This window comes from Anguilla anguilla, chromosome 6, assembly GCF_013347855.1.
Source record: "Anguilla anguilla isolate fAngAng1 chromosome 6, fAngAng1.pri, whole genome shotgun sequence".
Lineage (NCBI taxonomy): Eukaryota > Metazoa > Chordata > Actinopteri > Anguilliformes > Anguillidae > Anguilla > Anguilla anguilla.
In genome coordinates, this window is record NC_049206.1 from 31,855,601 (window position 1) to 31,881,481 (window position 25,881).

Here is a 25,881-nt window from a genome sequence, read left to right on the forward strand (position 1 = left end):
TGGTATGTAATGATCCGGACAGAATTTGTAGCATAGAGGTAATTGAGCCACTTGGGACTCGCGATCATTCTGCAGTTAGATTTGATGTATTATGGATTATGGCAAAGTAACAAGGTCTCCTCTATGGCCAGAATTTTTTATTTTAGATGAGCCAATTTCAACAAGATGTGAGAAAATGTAAGTAATATTGACTGGGTGAAACATCTTAACTGCAAGACTGTGAAGAAAATGTGGGGTCGGTTCAAAAGGGTTATTCTTGACGTGCAAGGTAAATTTATTTTAAAGATCAGGAAAAGTAAGTTGAATAAGCACTTTCCACAGTGGATGAACAAAGCCATATGCTAGAGTTTGAGAAAAAACTAAGATATATAGAAATGACAGCCAGAGTAATAAGGGTGAATATTGTAAAATTCTTGCTAAGGTTAAAAATCAGGAAATCGAGAGGCTCTTTGAAAGGCAAATTGCCCAAGATGCTAAAATAATCCTAAACATTTATTTCAATCAATACTGTAGTAGGGAAAGGAAAGTCAAAGAGGATATCAGGTGCAGCACGAATGGAGAAGGAACATTGCTTTCTAAAGCCGAACACCCACCGCACGCGTAGCGGCCGCGAGCGCACGACGGGCGTACACTATGCGCGTAAGTGAAGCGTAGTTGAAGTACTGTTATTACAACGACAGCGGGCGACGTCCTCTACACCAGCTGCGAACGCGGCGCAAACCGGGTGCGAAACTTGTGCGACACAAGCGAACTGAAGCGTAGTTTTTCGCTTCTGTTCAATTTTTCTGCTTGCCGCACGTCATGATGACCTGTTTATACACAGAAATATGCTCCAAAATGCGAGATATACATGCTCTGATTTATATTTCATCCTTATATTAGGCTACTGGGGGTGTGTCCCTAGTTCCCTCCCAGATATTTTATAAGCAGCTAAAAAATAAGTTTTTGTATTGTCCTTGCAGAAAAAAAAGAAAAAAAAAACAAACCTGGGGAAAAGGCAAACTTAGTTTCGCTATCTTGTTTGGCGAAGGGGGTGGGGTAAATTTTAAAATACACCACAGAAAGACGTAGCCTATTGAATGATGTGGAAGTGAATGCACCGAGCAGCGGTTTGTTAGCTTGAGTGTTGGAAGGTAGTTTTTAACCAACCATTGCTATTTGACTTCTCCGATGTCTTCGTTCGCCGTGCTTTCAAAAAGGGCTTGTTAATAAAAATCAGATAATCCACAGAGCTTTAAAAAATCTGATTATTTAGTGGTCTTGCCGATGAAAATGCATCTATTTTATAAATGAAGTTGTAAGCAAGCCTTTATTGCACTTGTACTTCAAAGCTTCCGGTGTTCATGGCGTTGTGGTGTTCATATCCCTTCAAGTTTAAACTGTTATGCTATCTTTTTGATGATTAGCTGATTTTACTAAATCTGATCCTATAAATGTTTTGACGTGAATGACAAAACGACACGGGAATTCCCAATGGTTGATTACGGATTATTTATTATTATTATTATTATTATTATTATTATGATCATTACATATTCTTCATAAAATTGGCACGCTTGTTAACCAAGCAAATAAATTAATACAGTTTGAGATTGATTATTATGCAGGCTACGTTGCGATTTAAGCTTATGGTAATTCTCATGTATTTACAAGAGTTAACAAAATATTACCAAATTAACAAACTGAAAAAGGTCTCTCACCAAGTATTCACATAACCCATAATCAACAGTCGTGAACAAACGTGAAATACACGATGTAATCCCACTGCAGACATAGCGAGAGCTACTAGGAATATAGAGCTTTAAGCAAGCCTTTGCGCGACACAAACGGAACCCGTGTAGACACACTAGGTGCCGCGCCGTACTGCTTCGCCGTGCTGCTTACGCGCCGCTTACGCTACGCGTGTGGTGGGTGCCCGACGTAAGAATAAAGATATTGCTGATGCCTTAAATAGTTCTTTTGTTGAGAGTTTTACTAGAGAAAGGTTACCAATAGACTGGAAGGCATATTCAGTACTCAGAATGTCTTATCAGATATTCAAATTGAGGATAAAGAAGTACTGCATAAACTACTTAACCTCTTTGCGCAAAGCCCCTAGTGGTCGGCACACCAGCATGCCGAGATTACTGAACTCAGACTTTCAGTGCTACTGCAAGCAAAGTATGAGTTAAAAACAGAAACGCGTTGTTTTAGTTTCATTAGTAGATGATACCCGACGACTATGCCGAATACGGAGTTTCGCAGCGCCGCCATTGTCACTCTGGTCGTTCATTTAACACACACCCCCTCCCTGCAGTCTCATCTAGAAAACATCCCCCACCCATGACATAATGGACAATATTGTCTATCTTGGCATTCATAAAACAATTGAAAATATTATTCCGTCATAGCAACAAGATAAACCCGACAATAGCCGTAAGATATGCCAATACAGCAGTGAAAACGCTGCTCAATGAATAACGAAATAAATGAGAAAGTTTTTTAAAATGATACCATGTCATTTTACAGTCAATATCTGGGTCTAAATATTGAATAAATATACAACCTTACCATTGGTTTTACACGTAGAGATGTCCCTTTTAAGACTGAGTGGTCATATATTGCCTTGGACAATCCGTTTGTGAAATATACGCGCATTTGTGATGCCTGGGTACTTTCCAGAATAGCTGTGTGTAATACCACATGTGTTGTTTACAGCGTTGTTGCCCTTTTTAATACAGTCTGGCTTGATTGATAATTAATTTATTCTATAGGTGAGATTATAAGCTTTCTAACGATGTATAACATTTTTAGAAATTTTGCTTTTGGAATAGGTCAGCGTAACTCAGATTTTTCTTATCGCATTAACTTACGCATTCATTCTGTGGTAGCAGTAAAAGACGCTGCACCTAATGAAACGTGGTCAACTATTTTTCGTAATTTCTTGGGAAATACTGTAATTATTGAGGACTTCTGGGCATAGCTAAGCCATATGTTTGCTGATAGACCTAGCTGACATCGTTTTCTGGAGCAAAACAGAAGCGAATTCAACAGTATCATTGATTTACTGTCTCTGTCTCCATCTACTGAACACAGATACAATTTCATCATTGCCATGCAAGTATTACTGCTCAAAATACTTGTTATATATGTTATTTTTGAATTGAGTGTCTTTAAATAGGTTAGTTGTATTATATAATGTGGATATTTCACACTGTAATGTAAGCGTTAGTTAGCAATGTAATAATTTTTGTGAAGCATGCAACAGTGATAACGTGAGAGTTGGAACATTGCCAAAACGTGGTGGACGGTTGAAAATTGTTTTCATGTCGTCTCATCCCCATACAAGAAAACATACGAGAGCATAGAGTATAGAAGTACATTCAAGAGTACTGTACTGCATTGTGTGGCAATATTTTTGCATTATTTTTTACATTTTTTTATTGATCTGATATCAATGTTTCATCTTAAACTTTCATAAGTGGCTCATTTATATGCTTTATAATGGACAAAAAGCATTTTATTCATTTTTGGAGAGATTTTGGATATGTTTCTGGACCCCTAGATATTTTAGACCACTGTGTTGATGGAAAGCTTGTAATTCCCACTTGAGAATGATGCAACAGTGAGTTTCTTGAGTCAAAACAGTTGATTTGTAGTGAAATACGTGAATATGTTGTGATTTACAGCAATGCATAATTTAGACATTTTGGATAGATTTGGAGACGCTGGGTACACTGCTTAGTTTTTGCTTCATAAACCTATAGTAGTTCTACATATCCACCCTTAGATTTTATGAACTTGTGGTCAAGAGGTTTTTGATCCAGCACATGTGTAGTTTAACCTGCTGTATATATGCAATCTCTCAGTATTTCATTGCAAACTAAAAAAGTGAAAATTAATTTTTGATTTTTTGTCTAGACAATTGGATTTGTGGCACTTTATTTCTTCCAAAATTATGAACATGAACTAATCTGTGTTAATATTGTAAATTGTACAAACGTCTTGCTTCATTTAAGCCATTTTTCAAGTCTTGGTGGTGTTCACATCTGGAGTTATAAAGCTTTAAATGGGGTACCCCCTAAATTGGCAAGGATTGGCAAGATTTGGCATGTGCGCAAAGGGGTTAAACTGAAGACATACAAGGCAGCAGGCCCTGATGGCATGTACCCAGGAGTACTCAAAGAGTTAGCGGAGATCATTTTTAAACCACTGGCAGGTATTTTTCGACAGTCCTTAGAAACTGGAAAAATACCTGAGGACTGGAAGCAAAGTAATATAATACCAATATATAAGAAAGGGGACCGTACTGATTTAGGAAACTACAGGCCTGTAAATTTAACTTGCATCACATGTAAAATACTGGAATCTATCATTAGAGACAAGTTGGAAGTATTTCTTGAAAATAGCGACATCCTAAGGGACAGCCAGCATGGTTTTTGTAAGGGAATTCATGTCTGACAAACCTTTTGGTATTCTTTGAGGAAGCTACTAAGTGTTTTTATTATAACAAGGTGTATCATATTATCAACTTAGATTTTCTAAAGGCATTTGATAAGGTACCACATGAGACTTGTTAGTAAAATGAAGACAGTGGGAGCTGTTAGAAGTGGAGTCCCACAAGGATCGGTGCTAGGACCACTGCTCTTCCTCATTTATATCAGTGACCTCGACAGGGACATAGAAAGTACGTAAGTCAAATTTACAGATGATACAAAACTGGGAGGCCCAGCTAATTGTTTGGAAGCTACTAAAGTAGCCTAATCCAAGAAGATTTAAATAAAATCCAGAAGTGGGCGAAAACCTAGCAAATTAAATGTATTATAGCTAAATGTAAGTTTTGCATGTGGGAAATAAAAACATAAGGCAGGATTACTTTATGGGAGAAACAAAATTGGAATGTAATCAGTTTGAAGAAGACTTGGGAGTAATGGTTGATCAAAGCCTTTCTGGTTATAAGCACTGTGCTGTAGCAGTATTAAAAAAGGCCAACGAGATCCTGGGATACATAGCCAGCCAAAAGTATTGAGTATAAATCCAAGGAAGTTATACTTATCTTATACAATACATTTGTTAGACCACACTTGGAGTATTTTGTGCAGTTCTGGGGACCATACTACAAGAAAGACATAGAGGCTCTGGAAAAAGTTCAAAGAAGAGCAACACAATTGATTCCTGGTATGAAAGGTAAAAGCTATGAGGAAAGACTTAAGATGCTTAACCAATTCAAGCTTAGTAAAAGGAGATTCAGGGGTGATTTGATTGCAGCTTTTAAATTCATGAAGGGGATCAACAAGGTGTGAACTACAAGAGATTCTTCAGGTTGAGTTCTGTTAGTAGAACGAGGGGACATAAATTTAAATTAACAAAAGGTAAATTCCATACAGACATTAGGAAGATTTTTTTTCACTCAGAGAGTAGTCAATGTGTGGAATAGCCTGCCAGGTCACGTAGTAGAGGCAGAAACTCGGGGGATTTTCAAGACTAGGCTTGATACAGTGTTAGATACTATCTAGTCTGTAGGTAATCGGAGCACTAATTTAGTCAGGAAAAGGGCGAGCATTGTTGGGCTGAATAGCCTGTTCCCGTCATTACGTTATGTTATATTATGTTAAATGTACAACAAACTATGTGAGTGCACATCTGCGTGGGTGCCAAGTGTATGTGTGTCAGCATTGGGAGTGCATGTGCACAAGTATGTGAAGAGTGTATATTTTCCTGCATGTGGGGTTGCGCACCGCATATGCGTGTTCCAGGACAAGAAAGGAACTGAACTGGAGCAGGGTTTGAAACTATGAGGGGTGGAAGTAACAAAAATAATGAATTAAATGTGGAGTTGATTAAACTGCAATTAAATTAAATCTTGAGTCAAATAAAATGCAATCAAATGAAATATTACAGTAACAAAAATTATTAATTAAGTGCTGAATCAATTAAATTGCAGTTAAATGTTGAATCAAATAAAATTCTATAAATTTAAATATTGCATCAAATACAATATTTAATTTAATTGCATTTTATTTGATGCAGTATTTAATTTGATTGCAGTTTAACCCAATTTGGTACACATGCCAAATCTGGGGAGTCCTTGCCCATTAAGGGGGTACCCTATTCAGGGTTTCCGCCAGTGTATTGTTGACCCCCCGCCGGGCCTGAGCATCAGGGAATTATTCTTTTTTAAAATGTATTTTTAAGATGCTTTTTAAACTACAGTTACAGTGTGGCGGCTCTGTTGAAAAGCTCACCAGCGACATCTGTTGGTTAAAACGTGAACACATAGGAAAACAGTAGGTCTGAGATCAGTGTTCTTTATCCTCATTGTGCGTAGAGTGACGTTCAACACTTGACGCTTCCAACTATCACAAGCTTACGTTTCCTAGCAAGCCACCATTTCTTATTTAGTAGGCTAACTAACCTCGTTACAAACTGCCTTATCACTTCATCTCGTCGGTAAGTGCATTCTTTTTATATTAACTTAAGCAGTGTGTAGGTAACGTTAAACTAGTAACATGAATATATTGTAACATTACATGACTTATTAATCGCCATCGAAATAACGACTTCACTTGTTTATTATAGAGCCCGACCGATTCCAGATTTTTGGGTCCGATGCTGATCAGTGGTGAAAAAACTACAATACGCTTTCGTGCAGGTTACCCCCAACTGTTGGTTGATTCACTTCTCCAACAGCAATCCTTCTCTCATGTTATCACGACAAAGCTAGATAACATGGCTTAAAATGATCCACGTTAGAAGTGTTTTATCTGTGTTTTTACTGTCTGGTTAGCTTGCTACGATGACGCATGACTAGATGACACACTCGCTTGCAATAACGCGTTGGCTATTGACACAGCATCGTATCGTAGCCTAGCTAATATCATTATCTCAGATTTAAAAAAACAAATGTGATGCATTCAATCACCATTTTATTTTGGCTGGTTATTTATTTGAGAATACAGTGATGTCCTCTGGAAATGTAGATCCTACGCTGCTTATGTGCTCACTGCCACTTCATAAAGGCTTGCTAGCCAGCTAGCTTGCTAAAGTGAACCAAATATGTTAGCTAGCTCACTCGCTTGATAATGAGGATTGATAAACATAGTGGTCGTATAAACACATTCAACTAAAAACTTTCACTAAATATAGCCTACATACCTTTATTGCTGAATCTCTGCAGACAAGTCTTGCAGTGGAGAATATTGGATGAGGCACGAGTGACAAACGTCTTATTAGAGAAGTAGCGCGTCAGCTGCTGCAGTTCACACTTGTATTAGAGCTCCCTCTACTGGATAATTCTAGTAAACAGCAATTACAACGTTCGAACAGACAAGTACAGATAAATAATCAATGTTTTTTTTGTTTATTATACTTATTAAAAAATCGGGACACATCGGCTGCATAACTGCCGATCCCGATGTCGTCAAAAAAGTCAAAGAATGGCCGATATATCGGCCAAACCGATATATCGGTTGGGCTCTAGTTTATTAATAACTTAGCTTGATGACATTGATGTGCACGACAACGTTGTCATAAAAATTTTTCCCGATCGTGAAAACTGCCTGACTTGTTTACATTTTGGACGGATGTGGCTACAGAGTAAATCAATCGTTGTTTCCTTCGCAGCACTTTCGACACAAGTAATATCAGCCTGACCGGCAACCATAGAAATGTGTTAACACAGCGGCAAAATTAGGCTATATCTAGAAATACCATCTTTGTGGAAAAAACGCTACGGTTGAGGGTCAGGCACTCTTCACGGTAAGAAGAAATTTCAGGATTTTTTCGATATTGCTTGTGTCTAAAGTGCTGCGATGGAAACAACGATAGATTTACCCAGGAGCCACATCTGTTCAAAATGTAAACAAGTCAGGCTGTATACACGGTCGGGAAAAATTTATGACAACGTGGTCATGTAGCTAACTTAGCTAGCTAGCCAAACAGTCAGTAACACAGATACTTCCTTTGTGCCATTTAGGGATAATGTTAAGGGGAAAAGGTAGCCTACTGTAAAAGCCAAAAAACCATAGACAGTTTTTTAAATGTTTAAATGTGCCCAGCATTCCAAGGCTGTAAGAATCTCAATAGTCAATCAGGACTTTTTTCAAGTTTTTTGTAGAGTGCAAAAACTTTGATATTATTTATTTAAATTAAATTTAATTTATTTTGTTGTTGAAAACACAGCATTCCAAGACTGTACATTGTTGTCAGATTCTTTATAAGACTCTGCTATGCTGTAAATAGTTGTTGATTTTTTTAAAATGTGTGTTGAATAAATGACTTATTTATAACAACATTCACATTTTACGTAGTCATATTTTCAAATCTCCAGTCAGCTTTTAGCACTGACTTAATGTAGGGCCCTATAGAATCTGTTATAGCTTTTTTAAATTCTCAATTCCGCGATTCCGTCCGTGATTCTGTTATCACAGAAACTACCTTAATGCTACCATCAGTCTGTCGCTGGCCCACGCCGTGCCCCCGTCAGGCCCCCTGCAAAAAAGACACTTGGCCACTGGCCCGTGCCAGGCCGCCGGGCCCTGTCAAAAGATACTTGCCACCAGGCCTGACAACTATTCTGGGGGAAACCCTGCTATTTATAGCTTTATAACTCCAGATGTGAGCATCACAGAAACTTGAAATTCGTAGAAAATAGATTCGTTTTTATTCATAATTTAGGAAGAAATAAAGTGCCACAAAGGAAATTGTTCAGGCAAAAAAGCAAAAATGAATTTGCTATTTTTTAGTTTGCAATGAAATACTGAGAGATCCCATATATACAGCAGGTTATACTTACAAGCTTTCCATCAATACAGTGGTCTAAAATATCTAAGGGTCCAGAAACATATCCAAAATCTCTCCAAAATGAATAAAATGTGTTTTGTTCATTATAAAGCATATAAATAAGCCACTTATGAAGGTTTAAGATGAAACATTGATATCAGATTAAAAAATAATGCAAAAACATTACCTTGTAAAAACATTACAGAAGTACCTAAATGTGTAATAATTAACTCTTGTCTGCATTTCTGTACTCTACGGTAAGTAATGTTTTCTTGTATGGGGATGGGACGACATGAAAACAATATTCAACCGTCCACCACGCTTTGGCAATGTTCCAACTCTCACGTCTTAACTGGTGCATGCAACACAAACACTAAGCTACCAATGAACGCTTACATTATAGTGTAAAATATCCTCATTCTAAAATACCACTAACCTATTTATAGACACTCAATTTTAAAAATAACATATACTACCGGTCAACAGTTGTAACTGCCACTGGTTTTTAAAAATTAAAAAAAGGTTAGGTTACCAAAAATGTAAAAAATTATGTACATTTCAGAGTTATAAAAAAGGCCTTTTTAGGGAACAAGTAATGGGTTAACAACTTACAGCTTTTCTGCAGCAATGGAAGTAAATTAAGTCTAGAAAGTTGATGCAAACAATTCCTACAGGTGTCCCAACTTTTGTTGATTACTTACAAACCCTCTGTCTGTATAAAATCAGTGTTGGAACAGACTGTATTACTATACCCTCTGAAGCATTATTTGGACAATATTGCACCACAGGAAGTAGTATATTGGTATCATAATGGCAAGAAAAAGGCAATTAACTAAGGAAGACAGACACAGACCATTATAAACCTTAAAAGTGTAGGTCTTTCCTTTAGAGAAATTGCAAAGAAAGCCAAGGTGTCAGTGAGTACAGTTTCCTACACTATCGAAAGGCACTTGGAAACTGGAGGAAACTCTGACAGGAAGAGGTCTGCCAGACCCAAAGCCACAACAGAATCAGAAGACAAGTTTGTGAGAGTCAACAGCTTGCGTGATAGGTGGCTCACAGGACAACAGCTTCAAGCACAGCTTAACAGTGGTCAAAGTAAGCAAGACTCAGTTTCAACTGTGAAGAGAAGACTTCAAGCTGCAGGTTTGACAGGTCGATTAGCAGTACAAAAGCCATTTCTAAAATGGCTACATAAGAAAAAGAGGCTTGCCTGGGCCTTGAAGCACCGAGAGTGGACTACTGAAGACTGTAAGACGGTCGTATGACCCGATTAATCAAAATTTGAAATCTTTGGTTCATCACACAGGTTTTTTGTACGCCATCAAGTAGGTGAAAGGATGGTTCCTCAGAGTGTGACACCAACTGTCAAACATGGAGGAGGAGGCGTGATGGTCTGGGGCACTTTTGCTGGATCCAGAGTTGGCGACTGGCACCCTGAGCCAAAAGGGCTACTACAGCATTTTGCAATGCCATGAAATACCCTCTGGTCAACGATTAGTTGGTCAGGAGTTCTTCCTACAGCAAGATAATGACCCAGAACATACCTCCAGGCTATGTCAGAACTATCTTAGAAGAAAAGAACAAGACTGTAGGCTTTAAATCATGGAATGTCCAGCATGGTCTCTGGACTTAAACCCCATCGAGCTGGTTTGGGTTGAACTGGACAGAAGGGTGAAAGCAAAGCAACCTACAAGTGCAACACATTTGTGGAACTTCTGCAACAGTGTTGGGAAGATCTTTCCAAACAATATTTGATTTCCATTGCAGAACGAATGCCACAAATGTGTTCAGCTGTTATAATTGCCAAAGGTGGCTACTTTGATGTGTCAAAAAATGTGAATAAATTGTGTTAAACAGAACAATTCCATGATTTCTTTTTAAAATCTCTAATTTATTATTGTTTATTTGTTTTATGCTTTAATTTCAGAGTACTTTGAGACAACTCAATAAATGAATTTCAAAAAAAATTTATATTAACTGTCAAAATACAATGACCATTAGCACTGTCATGTACATTCAATCATAAATGTTGCTACATTCAGTCTGTAGCTAATTATGCTATATGCCCAGTTACAGCCTTACTTGAGACCTTTGAATTGGTTACGTTGTCTGAATGCTTCCTGGTCTCAAGGGTGAAATCTGTTATTAGTTGTCGTGGAAAGGGGAAGCCGTTTGCACTTTTCTTCAGTTCCAAGACACACAGCTTGGTTCTTGTCACAGGCTGCTTGCCTCGTGGGACTTGCCCTGCTGGATACATCCTTTGTGCATAGTTCTCCTGGTTATTCTTCAACCACCACTAATCGTGTACGAGCACCTTGGAGCACCCTGTTCCTCCAGCGGGCAATAGCCGAGGGTATACGTGAGAGCCATGCTTGGTTGAAGGCCTTGTGAATTCTTCCTGGCATGCGTACTTGCACAACAGTCTGGAGAAGGGTGGCGAGTACAGAGAGAGGAAATTGAAGAGAGTGTGAAACAAAGGCAACTTCCCTAGCGCAAAGCCCCTAGTGGTCGGCACGCCGGCGTGCTGAGATTACTGAACTCAGACATTCAGAGCTACTGCAACCAAAGTATGAGTTAAAAACAGAAATGTTTTGTTTTAGTTTCATTAGTAGATGATGCATGACAACTACGCTGAATACGGAGTTTCGCAGCGCCACCATTGGCGCTCTGGTCGTTCATTTAACAAGCACCCCCTCCCTGCAGTCTCATCTGAAACTACACCCCCACCCATGGCATTATGGACATATTTTCTATTTTGGCATTCATAAAAATATTCTTTCACCACTCAAAAATCGTATTTCGTCATAGCAAGAAGATAAACCTGACAATAGCCCTAAGATATGCCAATACAGCAGTGAAAACTCTGCTCACTGAATAACGAAATAAACGAGAAAAAGTTTTTTTAAATGATACCATGTCATTCTACAGTCAATATCTGGGACTAAATATTGAATAAATATTCAACCTTACCATTGGTTTTACACGTAGAGATGTCCCTTTTTTAAAAACATCTCTTTATTGTCTTTTACAAGAAAGAATAACAACAATTACATTGCAGAATAGGAAAAAAAAAAGGTAAATAAATATGGTAAACATAGTATGGAAAGCCTAAGTCTTGGACGTTTGTTGTTCCAAATGAAGTTTGAAAAGGTTTTCTTTAACAGTTGAAAAAAGGAAGATGGTGGGGAGAGTGGTATTGATTGGAAAAGGCACAGGAACTTAGGTAAAATTGTCATTTTTAGAGCATTGATGCGTACAATCAGATATGGGTAATTTTGTCCACCTATTTATAAGCTGCGTAATTGCATCTGTGAGGGGGTTGTAGTTAGCTACGATAATTTTGTCAATAGCGGGGGTAATTTTAACACCCAGGTAAGTAAATCCCAGTTTTGACACCACAAAAAGGAGTTGGAATAGGAGGGTTGAGCCTCTCGCTTTCTGTCACAAACATTATTACTGATTTTTTATTATTTATTTTGTAGCCTGAAAAGATGCCAAACACATCTGTCAGGTCAAGTAAGGTAGGTATAGTTTGTTTCAAACTAGAGCAAAACAGAATTACGTCATCTAGGGCTTCATAGGGCTATTCGGCGTTCTATATCTCCAATTTTTATTCCTGCTACGTTGATGTGTTTACACATTGTCATAGCTAATGGCTCAATAGCCAAGGTAAACAGTAGGGGAGATAAGGGACAACCCTGTCTTGTTCCTCAATTAAGTTTAAAGGGAGCTGAAGTAAACCTGTTAGTTAAAATTTCAGCTTGTGGATAAGAGTAGAGAAGTCGTACCCATCTAAGAAATTTTCCCCCTATACCGAACCTTTCTAGAGTTTCAAACAGATACTGCCATTCTACTCTGTCGAAGGCCTTCTCTGCGTCCAACGACAGGATAGCATTGTCAGAACTGCCAGATTTTTCAAAGAGTATGTTAAGCACCCTTCTTATGTTGTGAAAGCCCTGGCTTCCCTGCACAAATCCATTCTGGTCAGAGTGAGCCATTTTGGGTAAGATTGGCTCCAATCTTTTAGCTAGTGCTTTACATAAAATTTTAATGTCATTGTTAAGAAGAGAGATCTGTCTATAAGACCACATTGAGTCGATGGTTTTCCAGGTTTTAATAGCAGAGTAATTATTGCAGTGTTGAGTGAGGGAGGAAGGGAACCCCTATCAAATGATTCTTGGTACATATTGAGCAGGGGTGATTAGTTTAGTCTTTAAAAATTTTATATATTTCAATTGAAATTCTGTCAGGTCAGGGAGTTTTTCCTCCTTTCAAACTGGATATAGCTTCAGACAGTTCCTGGGCCCCAAGGTTAAGTTCTAAAGAGCCTAGGAATTCTCTATCCAAGGGGGTAAATTCTAATGAATCCAGAAATTCCATTTGTGTATGAGGAACTGAATCTAGATATTCGGAGCTATACAAGCTATGGTAGAATTCTAGAAAGGCGTCGTTAACCCTCTGGGGTCGAGAGCTCCGCCGGCGGAGCTCGACAAGATTAAATTTACTTTCGTTGCTATTTGGATGATTAACTTCGCGAGCTTTTATCATACAGACACAACAAAGACATTGACAGAAACCTTAGAATCGTGGCATTCCAATGTGTCCATTGGCAGATAATATGAATTGTTTTAAGCCATTTAAAATTAGATCAAATAGGCTTAACACATGGAAATGGTCTTTCTCATTAATATGTGATTTTCGCTCGGCAGTAAGTACGCCCAGACCACATTCACAAGATAATGACATGCTAATTGCTATCGATGGCAGGGGAGGGGCGATGCGTTTGATGTGCGAGAGCGCCTACTATAAACAAGGATAAAATGTCATACAGAAGCATAGCCCACGTCTTCTCGGGCAATCCTTACATTTCATTTCGGGAAATGGCACGAATGACTGGACCTGACGTTCTTCATGCTTTGTGGGAGAGCGACGATGAAGACGCGAACAACTCATCAGGTCCGGACACTGAAGCCGACATTGATGAAGAACGGTGTCATTTCGAACTGCGAACTGATCCAGCTGAGGATCAACTTCATGAGTAAGTGTATTTCTTACGATAATATTGGTAGTGTGTACTGTATTGCAACTTATCTGTGTGTTTGTAGGAATATCCAGTAATATGCGCGTTTGTAAATTCTCACACTACGAACGATTCAATACTGCATCTCAAAAAATTGCACTGTAACTGTATTTTATTTGACCACTGTACGTAAATAACCTATGCGTGGCGTGTATTGGCGTGGCTAGGATTCTAAAACTGGGTGTGCTCGCACAATCGATATTAGCATATTGCATGTAAGTTCGGGAAATAAACTAACCACTTAGCTAAAAAGACCTGAGTTGCGTGAGTTTAGCTAATGTTGTTTCGTTGATAGCTTTTATTATTTGTAAATATGTGTACTGTATTGCAATTTATGTGTGTGTTTGTAGGAATATCCAGTAATATGCACGTTTGTAAATTTCCACACTAACCGTTGCATCTCAAAATTATAGGCTACCTCTCTGCGTCTGGTTGTGTTAGTTCGGTTCTTTGTTTGTATAAGATATAACTGCCACATTTTCAAAATTTTGTTTTCATTAGTTAGTGGTTTGTCCCTTTTTTGTAAATCACATTGTTGTTGATGGGAATGTGCTATATAAATAAAGTTTGATTTGATGTCACATTTCCTAACAATTTTGTTTCTATTATATTTACAGAGATGCTGATCAGGAAACACTGCCTAGTTCACCACCTGCTAAGAGGCCATGCAAGCGTGGCAAGAGGACACCAGTCTCACAAGCAGCTCAGCCAGCTCGGTCATAGAAAACTGAGAAAGCTGCTGATGTGGCCCCACCGGTGATGCGTTTCCATCCTGTGCAGCAACCTGGAGTGCAGCTGAGTCCGGCAGGAAAGCCCAGACTCCTCTGGATTTGTTCAAACTGTTTTTCTCTACGGATGCTGTCAGGACACTGTGCAAGAACACTAACGAGCATGCTGCCAGGGCAATAGCAAAAGGGAGCAAGTATAAATGGACTGACATTGGGATAGAGGAATTCTACAGGTACATTGGACTGATTTTTTACATGGCCATGGTAAAGCTGGACCAAATCAGAGATGAAGATGAAGCAGAAATAATGGATTATATTGTGTAAATGCTCTTTTTATATTATGCACTTTGCCTAATAAAGTTGATTCTGATTCTGAAATAACCTGGAAGTGTGTGTGAATTGCATCTCCCATTCATATAATTTACTTCAATGAATGTACCAAAATCAAAAGATGTCTTTGTTTCTGTCTTCTAAATGGCTCACTGTGTATTGCTTTGTGAAAAGTCTTTGTCTTAGAGGTGGGGAGGCATGCGGCCAGGTGTGAATAGCCTACTTAGCTGGCAGGTCCTCCTACCCAATAAATATTCATTACAGAAAGGCCATTAGCCCTCCCATTTTCACCTGGTTTTGAAAAATAACACTTACTTTTAGCAATTTCTTTTATATTTCTCTTTGGATTTGCTAAAATATTTTGTCATCTTTTGATACCCAAGACCTTGATGAACACATTTCAGTGACCAAAAATCTTAGTCACAATTGTTTAGTGTGTTTTATTACAACATTCCTATTATGACCTACTTACTGCTGCCATATTATTGTAGCTGAGTTTGTGCTGAAAACAAATATATGAAACACTTTGGAATCACTGTATATAAAGTTGATGAAATTTACACAAATGTCAGAGCATCGCACAATCACCAGTGTGCCTCATTTTACCCTTAGACCCCAGAGGGTTAATTTCTTTTGGGTCAGAGGTTATCACCCACATATCTGTTTGAATTGAGTTTATTGCCTTCTCTGTTTGCATCTGTTTAATGTGCCAGGCTAGTAGCTTACCAGCTTTTTCACCTTGCTCATAATATGATTGCCTTAATCTCATCAAACTTTTTGTTGCCTTATTTGTAGATAACACATTATATTTAGCTCTCAGTTTGTGGAGCTCCCTAATTAGCTGATGGCAGCGATTTTGGTAAATTTGAGTTTCAATTTATTTTATTGATTTTTCAAGTTGTTCCATTTCTAGTCTGTGAGATTTGTGTATAAAACTTGTAAAGCTTAGCCTACCATGTGGCCTCTTAAAAAGGCTTTAAAAGCTTCCCACCTCACAGCTGCAGATGTCTGGTCAGTGTTATTTTCAAAGTAAAAATCTATTTGTGTTCCAATAAACTCAAAAAATGAATTCTGGATCCCTAAGCCACGTTGTCTGGAGACGCCATCTCGGGGAATGGTGTAAAAAGTTGGGGAATTTGAAAAAGAATGAAACTGAGGCATGGTCTGAGATTATTCTGCTATCATATCAGCGGCTTGTCATTTTGGGTATTAAATCGGCTGAGACCAAATAATAATCAATTCTGGAAAATGTCTGGTAAGCACTAGAGTAACAGGAAAATGTTAGCTGGTTGGGGTGCTTACTTCTCCAAACATCGATCAAGTTAAAGTCTTTCATACATTGAATTAGCTCTTTTCTTGTTTGAGGGTGGGAGGTGTCTATCCCAGTGGATCTATCCAGCTCTGGTTGGAGTGCAGAATTGAAATCCCCACCGATGATAAAATGGTCAGGCAGAGCAGCAAGTGTTAGGAACATACACATTAACCAGATTTAATCTGAGAGAATTTCACATTGAATCATAAGATATCTGCCAAAATGGTCTTCAGTGGCACTAGTAAGCTGAAAAGGTACAGATTTATGTGTGAGAGTGATTACCCCCCGTGAGTGTGAGCTGAGAGAGGCAGAAAAGACCTGGCCACACCATCTCCTCCTCACTCTAACTACATCCGCAGAAGTTAAATGGGTCTCCTGGAGAAAAACTATCTTGGCTTTTAATTGCTGTATCCTACTCATGACTTGCTTTAGCTTGACAAGTTTGTTTAGTCCCCTTACATTCCAGGAGGTGAACTGTAGTTGAAAGTTAAAATTCTAGTCATGTTAAATTGGATATTGCTTAAATTGGCTGCTAACAGGAAACACAACATAATTAAAAAAGAAAAGTACAAATACCAGTAAATGACAAATAGAACACTGGGAACATAACTGAGTGTACTTCCCCAACTGAAATACACCCACCCACCCCACAACAAACACATCCCAAGGAGCCCAAAAGAGAGCTCAGCTATGGAGCTTCGCTGGTCCATCCGAGCCATCGTCATAGTGAGGAACAGCATGCCTAACAACCAGAGCGAAGCCCCTCATTGATCAGTAGTATAAACTATCATAGTCAAACCAAACCGATTAGTCTTCGTCTAATTTTATGTACAATGCCATATGAAATATCATAAACTGACGCAAGATCAGTAGTGTGATCAATGCAATGGCAACATACAGCTAGCGTTAGCTATTATTGTTTATGTCCACAAGGTGCTGTATTATGGAACTTACCTACTGAGCAAATTGTTCTTCAAAAGGTGTTATTGAGTTAGCGTTATATAGTGTCTCATTTACCCGCAGTTTCCCGGCTGTAGTCCCTTAGTTCCTGCAAATGAAAATGTGGCGTTTTCTTTTGTAGGTTACCAGAAGTTTAGCCGGGTGAACAATCCTATAGCGCAGGTCTGGGATGGAGAGGGAGGCCAGATCTTTCTTCACTTGGTCGAAGACTTTTCTTCACTTTAGGAGTTCGGCAGAGACGTCGGGGAAAAACATGACTCTTTGGTTATCCATGTGTGTGGGTCCCTTCATTCTGGCAGCATGCATGACCCGAGTCTTGTCCGCGTAGTTTAGGAATGTCATTATCACTACCCTGGGCCGTAGGCTTTCTGCTGACTGTGCTTTGGCTACGTTAGTTTTGCCACTTCTGTGTGTTTGCTCTATCAGCAGCGGCCTAGGAAAGTTATCTGCGCCAAGCACGTCTGGTAACCACTTCTCCAAAAATGAAGACATATCTGTCCCTTCTTTCCTTTCTGGGAGGCCTACCAGACGGAGGTTAGAACGGCAGCTACGGTTTTCCAAGTCGTCCACTTTAAGCACTAATTCCTCAATAGCTGCTTTCATAGCAGTATTCTAAGCTTGCAGGGATAAGATGTCATCTTGATTTGTGCCAATTCTCTCTTCGGCTTCTGTGATACGCACCGTGACTGCTTTCAGTTCACCTTGTATTGCGTTTAGCAGCCCGTCAAACCTCAATACGAAATCTTCTTTCATTGCTTGGATAGCGGTTAGGATTTGGTCTGGGCTGGTCGGCATACTGGCATCTGTTGCTTCTTCGTTAGCATTGCTGTTAGCTTGCTGTCTAGGGTCCAATGTGGAGTCTAGTTTCGCATGTTTTTGTGTCTGCTTTGCTGGTTTTGGTGCCATCTGGACCGCCACTTTGCTTTTAATCAAAAAAAGAAACTGGCTGTACGAATTAATTGCGGTTGTTTAGCTGACTAATTTCAGAACTTTAAGGAGGGGCCCCGGCACACGACTGCTCAGCACCGCGCCATAAACGGAAGTCCCAGAGATGTCCCTTTTGAGACTGAGTGGTCATATATTGTCTTGGACAATCTGTTTGTGAAATATACGCACATTTGTGATGCCTGGGTACCTTCCAAAATAGCTGTGCGTAATACCACACCTGTTGTTTACGGCGTCGTCACCCTTTTTAGTACAGTCTGGCTTCATTGACAATTCATTTATTCAGTAGGTGAGAATATAAGCTTTCTAACAATGTATAACATGTCTAATTTTGCTTTTGGAATATCGTATAGGTCAGTGTAACCGAATGTTTTCTCATCATCGCATTCACTTGCGCATTTACTGTGTGGTAGCAGTAAAAGATGCTGTACCTGATGAAACGTTGTCAATGGTTTTTCGTAATTTCTTGGAAAATACTATTATTATTGAGGACTTCTGGGCATAGCTAAGCCACATGTTTGCTGATATACTTGTCTGACATCGTTTTCTGGAGTAAGACAGAAGCGGATATAACTCTATCATCGATTTATTGTCATACCCATGCCAAATTTTGAGTTATAGTGAATTTTTATTTGACAAATAGGTTTCTTCTGGCTGGAAATTACATAAGAAGTGACAAAAGACATTGTCATAGAGATATTAATGAAAAATGTTACATATTTCTATTTTTTTTTTTAACATTTTTACAAAAAATGCCATGTCTGAAATTATTCATACCCCTTGAAATTGTCGCAAATTTTTGAGGAAATGCAAGCCTTCTATACCATTCCAAATGGTCCTGGTAATTTTTTACCATGTTCTTGAGCATTCTAATCAACTATAAATCGAGAACAGCTGATGCAGTTGTTCTCTATTCAGTTTCTAGTCAGTTGCAAGTGATGGCTAAAACCAAAGAGCTTAGTGATTTTTGCACATTGTGGCTGCTCACAAGAAGGGGAAAGGCTACAAAGCCATATCCAAGTGTTTTCAAGTGCCAGTGGCCACAGTGCAAAGCATCATCAAAAAGTACAAGGAGTTCCACACTGAAAAATCTCAAAGGGCGTGGTAGGAAGCCAAAAGTGAGCCCTGCGCTGGCAAGAGTGGTAGTGCGAGAGGCCAAGAAGAATCCAAGGATCACCACCAAGGCCATCCTGAAGAATCTGGGCAATTCTGGTACCAACATTTCAAGGCAGACACTCCAGCGGACACTGCACAAGGCTGGTCTCCATGGATGCCAACCAAGGAGGACTCCACTTTTCCAAGACAGGCACACAAAAGCTCGCCTAGCCTTCGCAAAAGCTCACCTGGACAAAGAAGAAAGCTTTTGGTCGTCACTTCTGTGGTCGGACGAGATGAAAATGGAGTTGTTTGGACACAGGGACGTGGCTTTCATTTGGAGAAAGAAAGGAGAAGCATTCAACCCCGAGAACACCATCCCCATGGTCAAGCATGGTGGTGGGAATGTAATGCTTTGGGGGTGTTTTTCAGCCAATGGGCCAGACAACCTTGTCAAAGTAAACGGCATCATGAGAAAAGAGGACTATATTAAGATTCTGGAGGAAAACATCAGGCAGTCTGCAGAAAAACTTGGCCTTGGGGAGCACTGGACCTTCCAACAAGACAATGATCCGAAACATACAGCCAAAGTGGTCAAGAAATGGTTAACAGAAAACAATATCAACATTTTGGAGTCCAGACCTGAATCCCATCGAGAATCTGTGGAGGGAACTGAAGACCAGAGTGATGGAAAGGAAGCCTTCCAACCTCAAGGACCTGGAGATCTTCGCAAAAGAGGAGTGGTCCAAAATCCCAGTGGAGACGTGCAAAAAGCTTGTTGGCAATTATAAGAACCGTTTGACTGCTGTGATGGCAAATAAAGGCATTGCCATTGATTACTGAGAAAGGGTATGAATAATTTTGGACATGGAATGTTTTGTCAAAATGTAAAAAAAATAATAAAAATAGGTAATATTTTTAATTAATATCTCTAACACTGTCTTACCGTCTTTTGTGACCTCCTTATGTCATTTCCAGCCAGAAGAAACCTATTTGTCATATAAAAATTCACTATAACTCAAAATTTGGCATGAGTATGAATAATTTTGTGCTTAACTGTAAGCATTCGTTGATAGTTTAGTAGTTTTTGTGATGCATGCAACAGTGATGACGTGAGAGTTGGAACATTGCCAAAACGTGGTGGATGGTCAAAAATTGTTTTCATGTTGTCCCATCCCCATACAAGAAAACATACAAAGGTACAGAGTATAGAAATACATACGAGAGTTAATTATTACACATTTAGGTACTATACCGCATTGTGTGACAATGTTTTTGCATTATTTTTAAATCTGATATCAATGTTTCATCTTAAACCTTCATAAGGGGCTCATTTATATTCTTTACAATGGACAAAAAGCATATTTCATTTTTGAGAGATTTTGGATATGTTTCTGGACGCCTAGCTATTTTAGACCACTGTACTGACGGAAAGCTTGTAATTACCACTTGAAAACGATGCAACAGTGAGTTTCTTGAGTAAAAAAACAGTTAATTTGTAGTGAAAAACATGAATATGTTGTGATTTACAGCAATGCATAATTCAGACATTTTGGGTAGATTTGGAGATGCTGAGTACACTGCTTAGTTTTTGCTTCATAGATCTATAGTAGTTCTACGTATCCACCTTTGGATTTTATGAACTTTGATCCAGGACATGTATAGTTTCACCTTCTCTATGTATGCAATATCTCAGTATTTCATTGCAAATTAAAAAAGAGCAAATTCATTTTTGATTTTTTGCTTAGACAATTGCATTTATGGCACTTTATTTCTTTCAAAATTATGAATATTAACTAATCTAAGTTAGTATTGTAAATGGTACAAATGTCTTTCTTCATTTAAGCCATTTTTCAAGTCTCTGTGGGTTCACAATTGGAGTTATAAAGCTTTAAATAGGGTACCCCCTAAATGGGTGAGGATTGGCCAGATTTGGAAAGGGGTTAAGAAAGCAGCCTTCTGAGTACCTTTGCATAGTCATACCGGTGCAAAATTGGTGTTAAACAAGTCACCATTTGAGTTGGACATATGGGCTTTGTAGCTATGTGTACTGTCTTTTGTAGTCCATGGTGCCTTCATATAGCAAACAAATAAAAATTTACCATTGGTTTATGGTGAGCAACAATCACAAAGCGTTTTACAATTATTCTTCTTATCAGTTTAAATGATGGGTGTTTTTTCTTATTAACCAGACATTTACTGTGTTTGCCATTGTTCTAATGAAGGTGATTTCATAGGTTTCTGTCCACGGTCTGGCTTTTGCAAGTTGTATTTATTATTAAATAGATATTTGGCTATTAACATTTGGCTTTTCTGTTTGTTTTATAGGCAAGCTGGAACAGAAAGTCTTGAGCAAACAAGTGAGTAGCTACTAACTGTTGTTTGAAATACTGGTCTGTCTGAATAATTTTATAGAACCATGCATCTGTAGGAACAGTATGTGTACATTATTTTTAATGTATTGTCAGTTTTTTTGCAACCTACCATTCCTTACAATTAAATGTATAACTAAAAAAGTATTTCTGATATACTATCGTTTGAAATAACATAAATGGGGTATTTTGTAAAACACACTACATTTGCAAAAATATGTGAACACCCCTTCTAAAGCCCTATTCGCACGGGACTAGTATTACCTGGGGACCTCGTGTGATTTAGAAATTACCCCCCCACGTCTGTGTTTCGTGCGGCGCATTCGCACGGGATAAGTCTGTATTTTACTCAGATTTACTCATAGATGCCGCATTGACTGCTTCGGCCCGTTGCTGCGATACGTCATATTGGACCAGGCAAGACTGGCCTGAAAACAAATAGACGTAAACGGGGGAGCTGCGGTTTTTCTGGATAAAAAGCACTATAACGTTTACATTTCTCAACCAATTTCAATGAGTCATTTTTATATTCAAGGGTTTATGATCTACGTGGAGTAAAAAAAAAAGTTTTATCTCCAGTTACTTAGAATCTCTATAGTTAGGCTATAATCGCTGCTAGACGCTCAAGAGAGGAGTGTGTAGGTAGGTAACAAGCAAAGCTAGCCTTACAATCAAGGTTATTTGATGCTTACAATCCTACTCAAGTTAGCTAGCAATGCATTTATTACTTTCTAGCCAGCTTGCCAGGTTAAAATTAACTGTGGCAATTCCTTATGACAATGAATTATTTTCCACCACGTAAGTAATTCAGTTCATGTAAACCTAACGTTGATACACACTGATCCAAAGGCCAATGCGGCGTCTATGTATTAGAGCCCGACCGATGCCAGATTTTTGGGTCCGATGCCGATCCCGATTTTGGAGAGTCTTAGCCCACCGATTACCGATGTTTTGACCAATATTTTGTCAAAAAGTGCAACTTGAAAGTCAATTTGAAAAACTTAGCCTATATTTTATTAAAGTTTCTATATTTAAGAACATTTAACTTATAAGCAAACAAATAAAAATAAAAATAAACACACAAAGAACTTTTTAGATAAAAAAGTAAAAGATGATATTAAATTAAATATATATATTAGCACCACCTTAAAGTTTTTACTCCTTTCTTTTCCAGCCATCTATAAAAAATTAATTTAAAAAAAATCAGTTTTCCAGTTTCAAACATGTATTTTTATGAATATTATTATTATTGTTGTTGTTATTAATTTGCTATTATTTCTTAGTATCTACTCTCAGTACATTAATTATTAATTTCTTATTTTATTCCTACTACATGATCTCAAAGAGTAAGACTATCTAGCGAGCTTCCCTGTCCATAAGAATTTGGTGGTGAAAATAACTACAATGCGCTCTGACGCGTGACTAGATGACACACTCGCTCGCAATAACGCATTAGCTATTGACACAGCCTCATTATTTCTTATTATATATTCTCAGTAAGTTAAATGAATTATATTTTCTTATTTTATTTCTACTACATGGTCTCAAAGAGTAAGACATTATCTAGCGGAGCTAAAGAGTGAATCAAGTGTAACGTTAGATGAAATTAAATTGACTGAATGAAATACGTGAAAAAACTACAATGCGCTTTCGTGCAGGTTACCCGCGCTAACTGCTGGTTGATTCACTTCTCCAACAGCAATCCTTCTCTCATGTTATCACAACAAAGCTAGATAACATGGCTTAAAATGATCCATGTTAGAAGTGTTTTATCTGCGTTTTTACTGTCTGGTTAGCTTGCTACGATGACGCGTGACTAGATGACACACTCGCTTGCAATAACGCGTTGGCTATTGACACAGTATCATGTAGTAGCTAATATCATTATCTCAAATAAAAAACAAATGTGTGATGCATTCAATCACCATTTTATTTTGGCTGGTTATTTATTTGAGGATACAGCGATGTCCTCTGGAAATGTAGATCCTACGCTGCTTATGTGCTCACTGCCACTTCATAAAGGCTTGCTAGCCAGCTAGCTTGCTAAAGTGAACCAAATGTGTTAGCTAGCTCACTCGCTTGATAATCATAGTGGTCGTATAAACACATTCAACTAAAAACTTTCACTAAATATACATATCTTTATTGCGGCAATCGAGTCTGTGCAGACAAGTCTTGCAGTGGAGAATGTTGGATGAGGCACGAGTGACAAACGTCTCATTAGAGAAGTAGCGCGTCAGCTGCTGCAGTTCACACTTGTATTAGAGCTCCCTCTACTGGATAATTCTAGTAAATAGCAATTACAACATTCGAACAGACAAGTACAGATAAATAATCATTGTTTTTTTGTTTATTATACTTATTAAAATATCGGGACACATCGGCGGCATAACTGCCGATGTTGTCAAAAAAGTCAAATAATGGCCGATATATCGGGCAAACCGATATATCGGTCGGGCTCTACTATGTATATATGTCTATGAATTTACTGACATTATCCCCCCGGATATGATTGAAAATGTCAAGGCTCTGCTCTGCGTAACAGTCAAATACGACCCCAAATCACCGAGATGCTGATTCGCAAGGGACTAATATTATCATATGACCTCTGTGTTTGGCGAAATATGGTAGGTAATTTTTACTTTACAAATTACGGACATGGCAGATTCGCACGGGATTAACATCACAGACGACCTCCGCAATTATTACAAATTACTAGAGGTCCCCAGGTAATACTAGTCCCGTGCGAATAGGGCATAATGAGTGGTTTCGGCTATTGCACTCATTGCTAACAGGTGCATGAAATCAAGCATACAGGCATGCAATCTCTATTGACAAACATTGGCAGTAGAGTGGGTCTTACCAAAGAGCTCAGTGACATTCAACGTGGCACTGTCATGGGATGCCACCTTTCCACCAAAAGTCAGTTTGTCAAATTTCAACAGTTGTCAACAGCTCAGCTGCAAGGTGGTTAGCCACACAAGCTCACAGTAGGACTACCTCTGGAAACGACGTCAGTGTTCGTGAAGAGCTTCATAACGGGTTTCCATGACCAAGCAGCCGTATCAATGCCAAGCGTCGGCGGGAGTGGTGTAAAGCACACTGCCATTTGGACTCCGGAGCAGTGGAAGCACTTTCTCTTGAGTGATGAATCACGCTTCACTATCTGGCTGTCTGATGGACGAATCTGGGGTTAGCAGAATGCATCGTGCCAAGTGTAAATATGTACTTGCCCGTATAGTGCCAACTGTAAAGTTTGGTGGATGAGGAATATTGGTCTCGTGCTGTTTTCATGGTTTGGGCTAGGCCCCTTAGTTCCAGGGAAGGGAAATCTTAATGCAACAGTATACAGTCACACTGTTGAATAAAATATGTTTTTGGCTTGTACTTCCAGTAACAGCAGTTCATTCTTTGCTTCAGAGAAGTTTTTTTATTTAGTTTTTTTTGTTTTGGTCATCTCTTTAAATTTCTTGCAGTGGAACTCCAAGCTCCTTATATGGCATTTTAGGGGTGTCAATTTATGCTGATCACAAGTTCTGTGAACGCGCTTTTTATTTACGATTGTTATTTAGGCATATGGATACGAAAAAAAGTGCTTGATAAATCTGGGAGAATTAGTTTGTTTCCGATTATATGTAAAATTTACATACAGTTTTACGGAAATATTGCTAAATGATTTATTGATTATTGATGCTGGAAATGACAAAAAATGTTTTGTTGTCCTTGTCTACAGCAAGTCATCAAAACGTTATGCATAGTCAGCTGCAAAATTTTTAGGATCTTTGGCCACATTAAGGCCATCAGGTCAGCCATAATAATATATTTTTTGAGCAAGTGTCTCCCTAAAGCTTGATTGTGAGGCTGTGTCTCCTCTGAGAAAAAAATTATTTTAACCTGTGGTGTCAAATTATTTATGAATGGATGAATAAACTAAAAGGCTTTTCTCACACCCAATTTTGAGGTTAAACATGTGCTTATTCAATAACATTAAATGGAAACATTCCTGTCATTTCACAAGCCGTTCATTTGAATTTGGCACACAAATATTGGTGCAGGAATGATAATTGCTTAAAAAAGGAATCTCAAAACCACAGACGAGTTCAGTTTAATGAGAAGCCTATATACATTACGTTTACATTACAGGCATTTAGCAGACGCTCTTATCCTGATCGACTTTTTTTTACATAGCATTTTACATTGTATCCATTTATACAGCCGGATATATACTGAAGTAATTCAGGTTAAGTACCTTGCTGAAGGGTACAACAGCAGTGTCCTTTTCCAGGAATTGAACCT

The 25,881-nt window shown here is 38.5% G+C and overlaps 1 protein-coding gene across 1 annotated transcript in view; it reads left to right on the forward strand.

Moving 5' to 3' along the window:
* Positions 1–25,881, forward strand: part of micu2 (mitochondrial calcium uptake 2) — a 125,557-nt gene that overhangs the window by 35,343 nt on the left and 64,333 nt on the right. Inside the window, 1 exon segment of the mRNA XM_035422306.1 lies at positions 21,542–21,573. Coding sequence (XP_035278197.1) covers positions 21,542–21,573 — 32 coding nt within the window.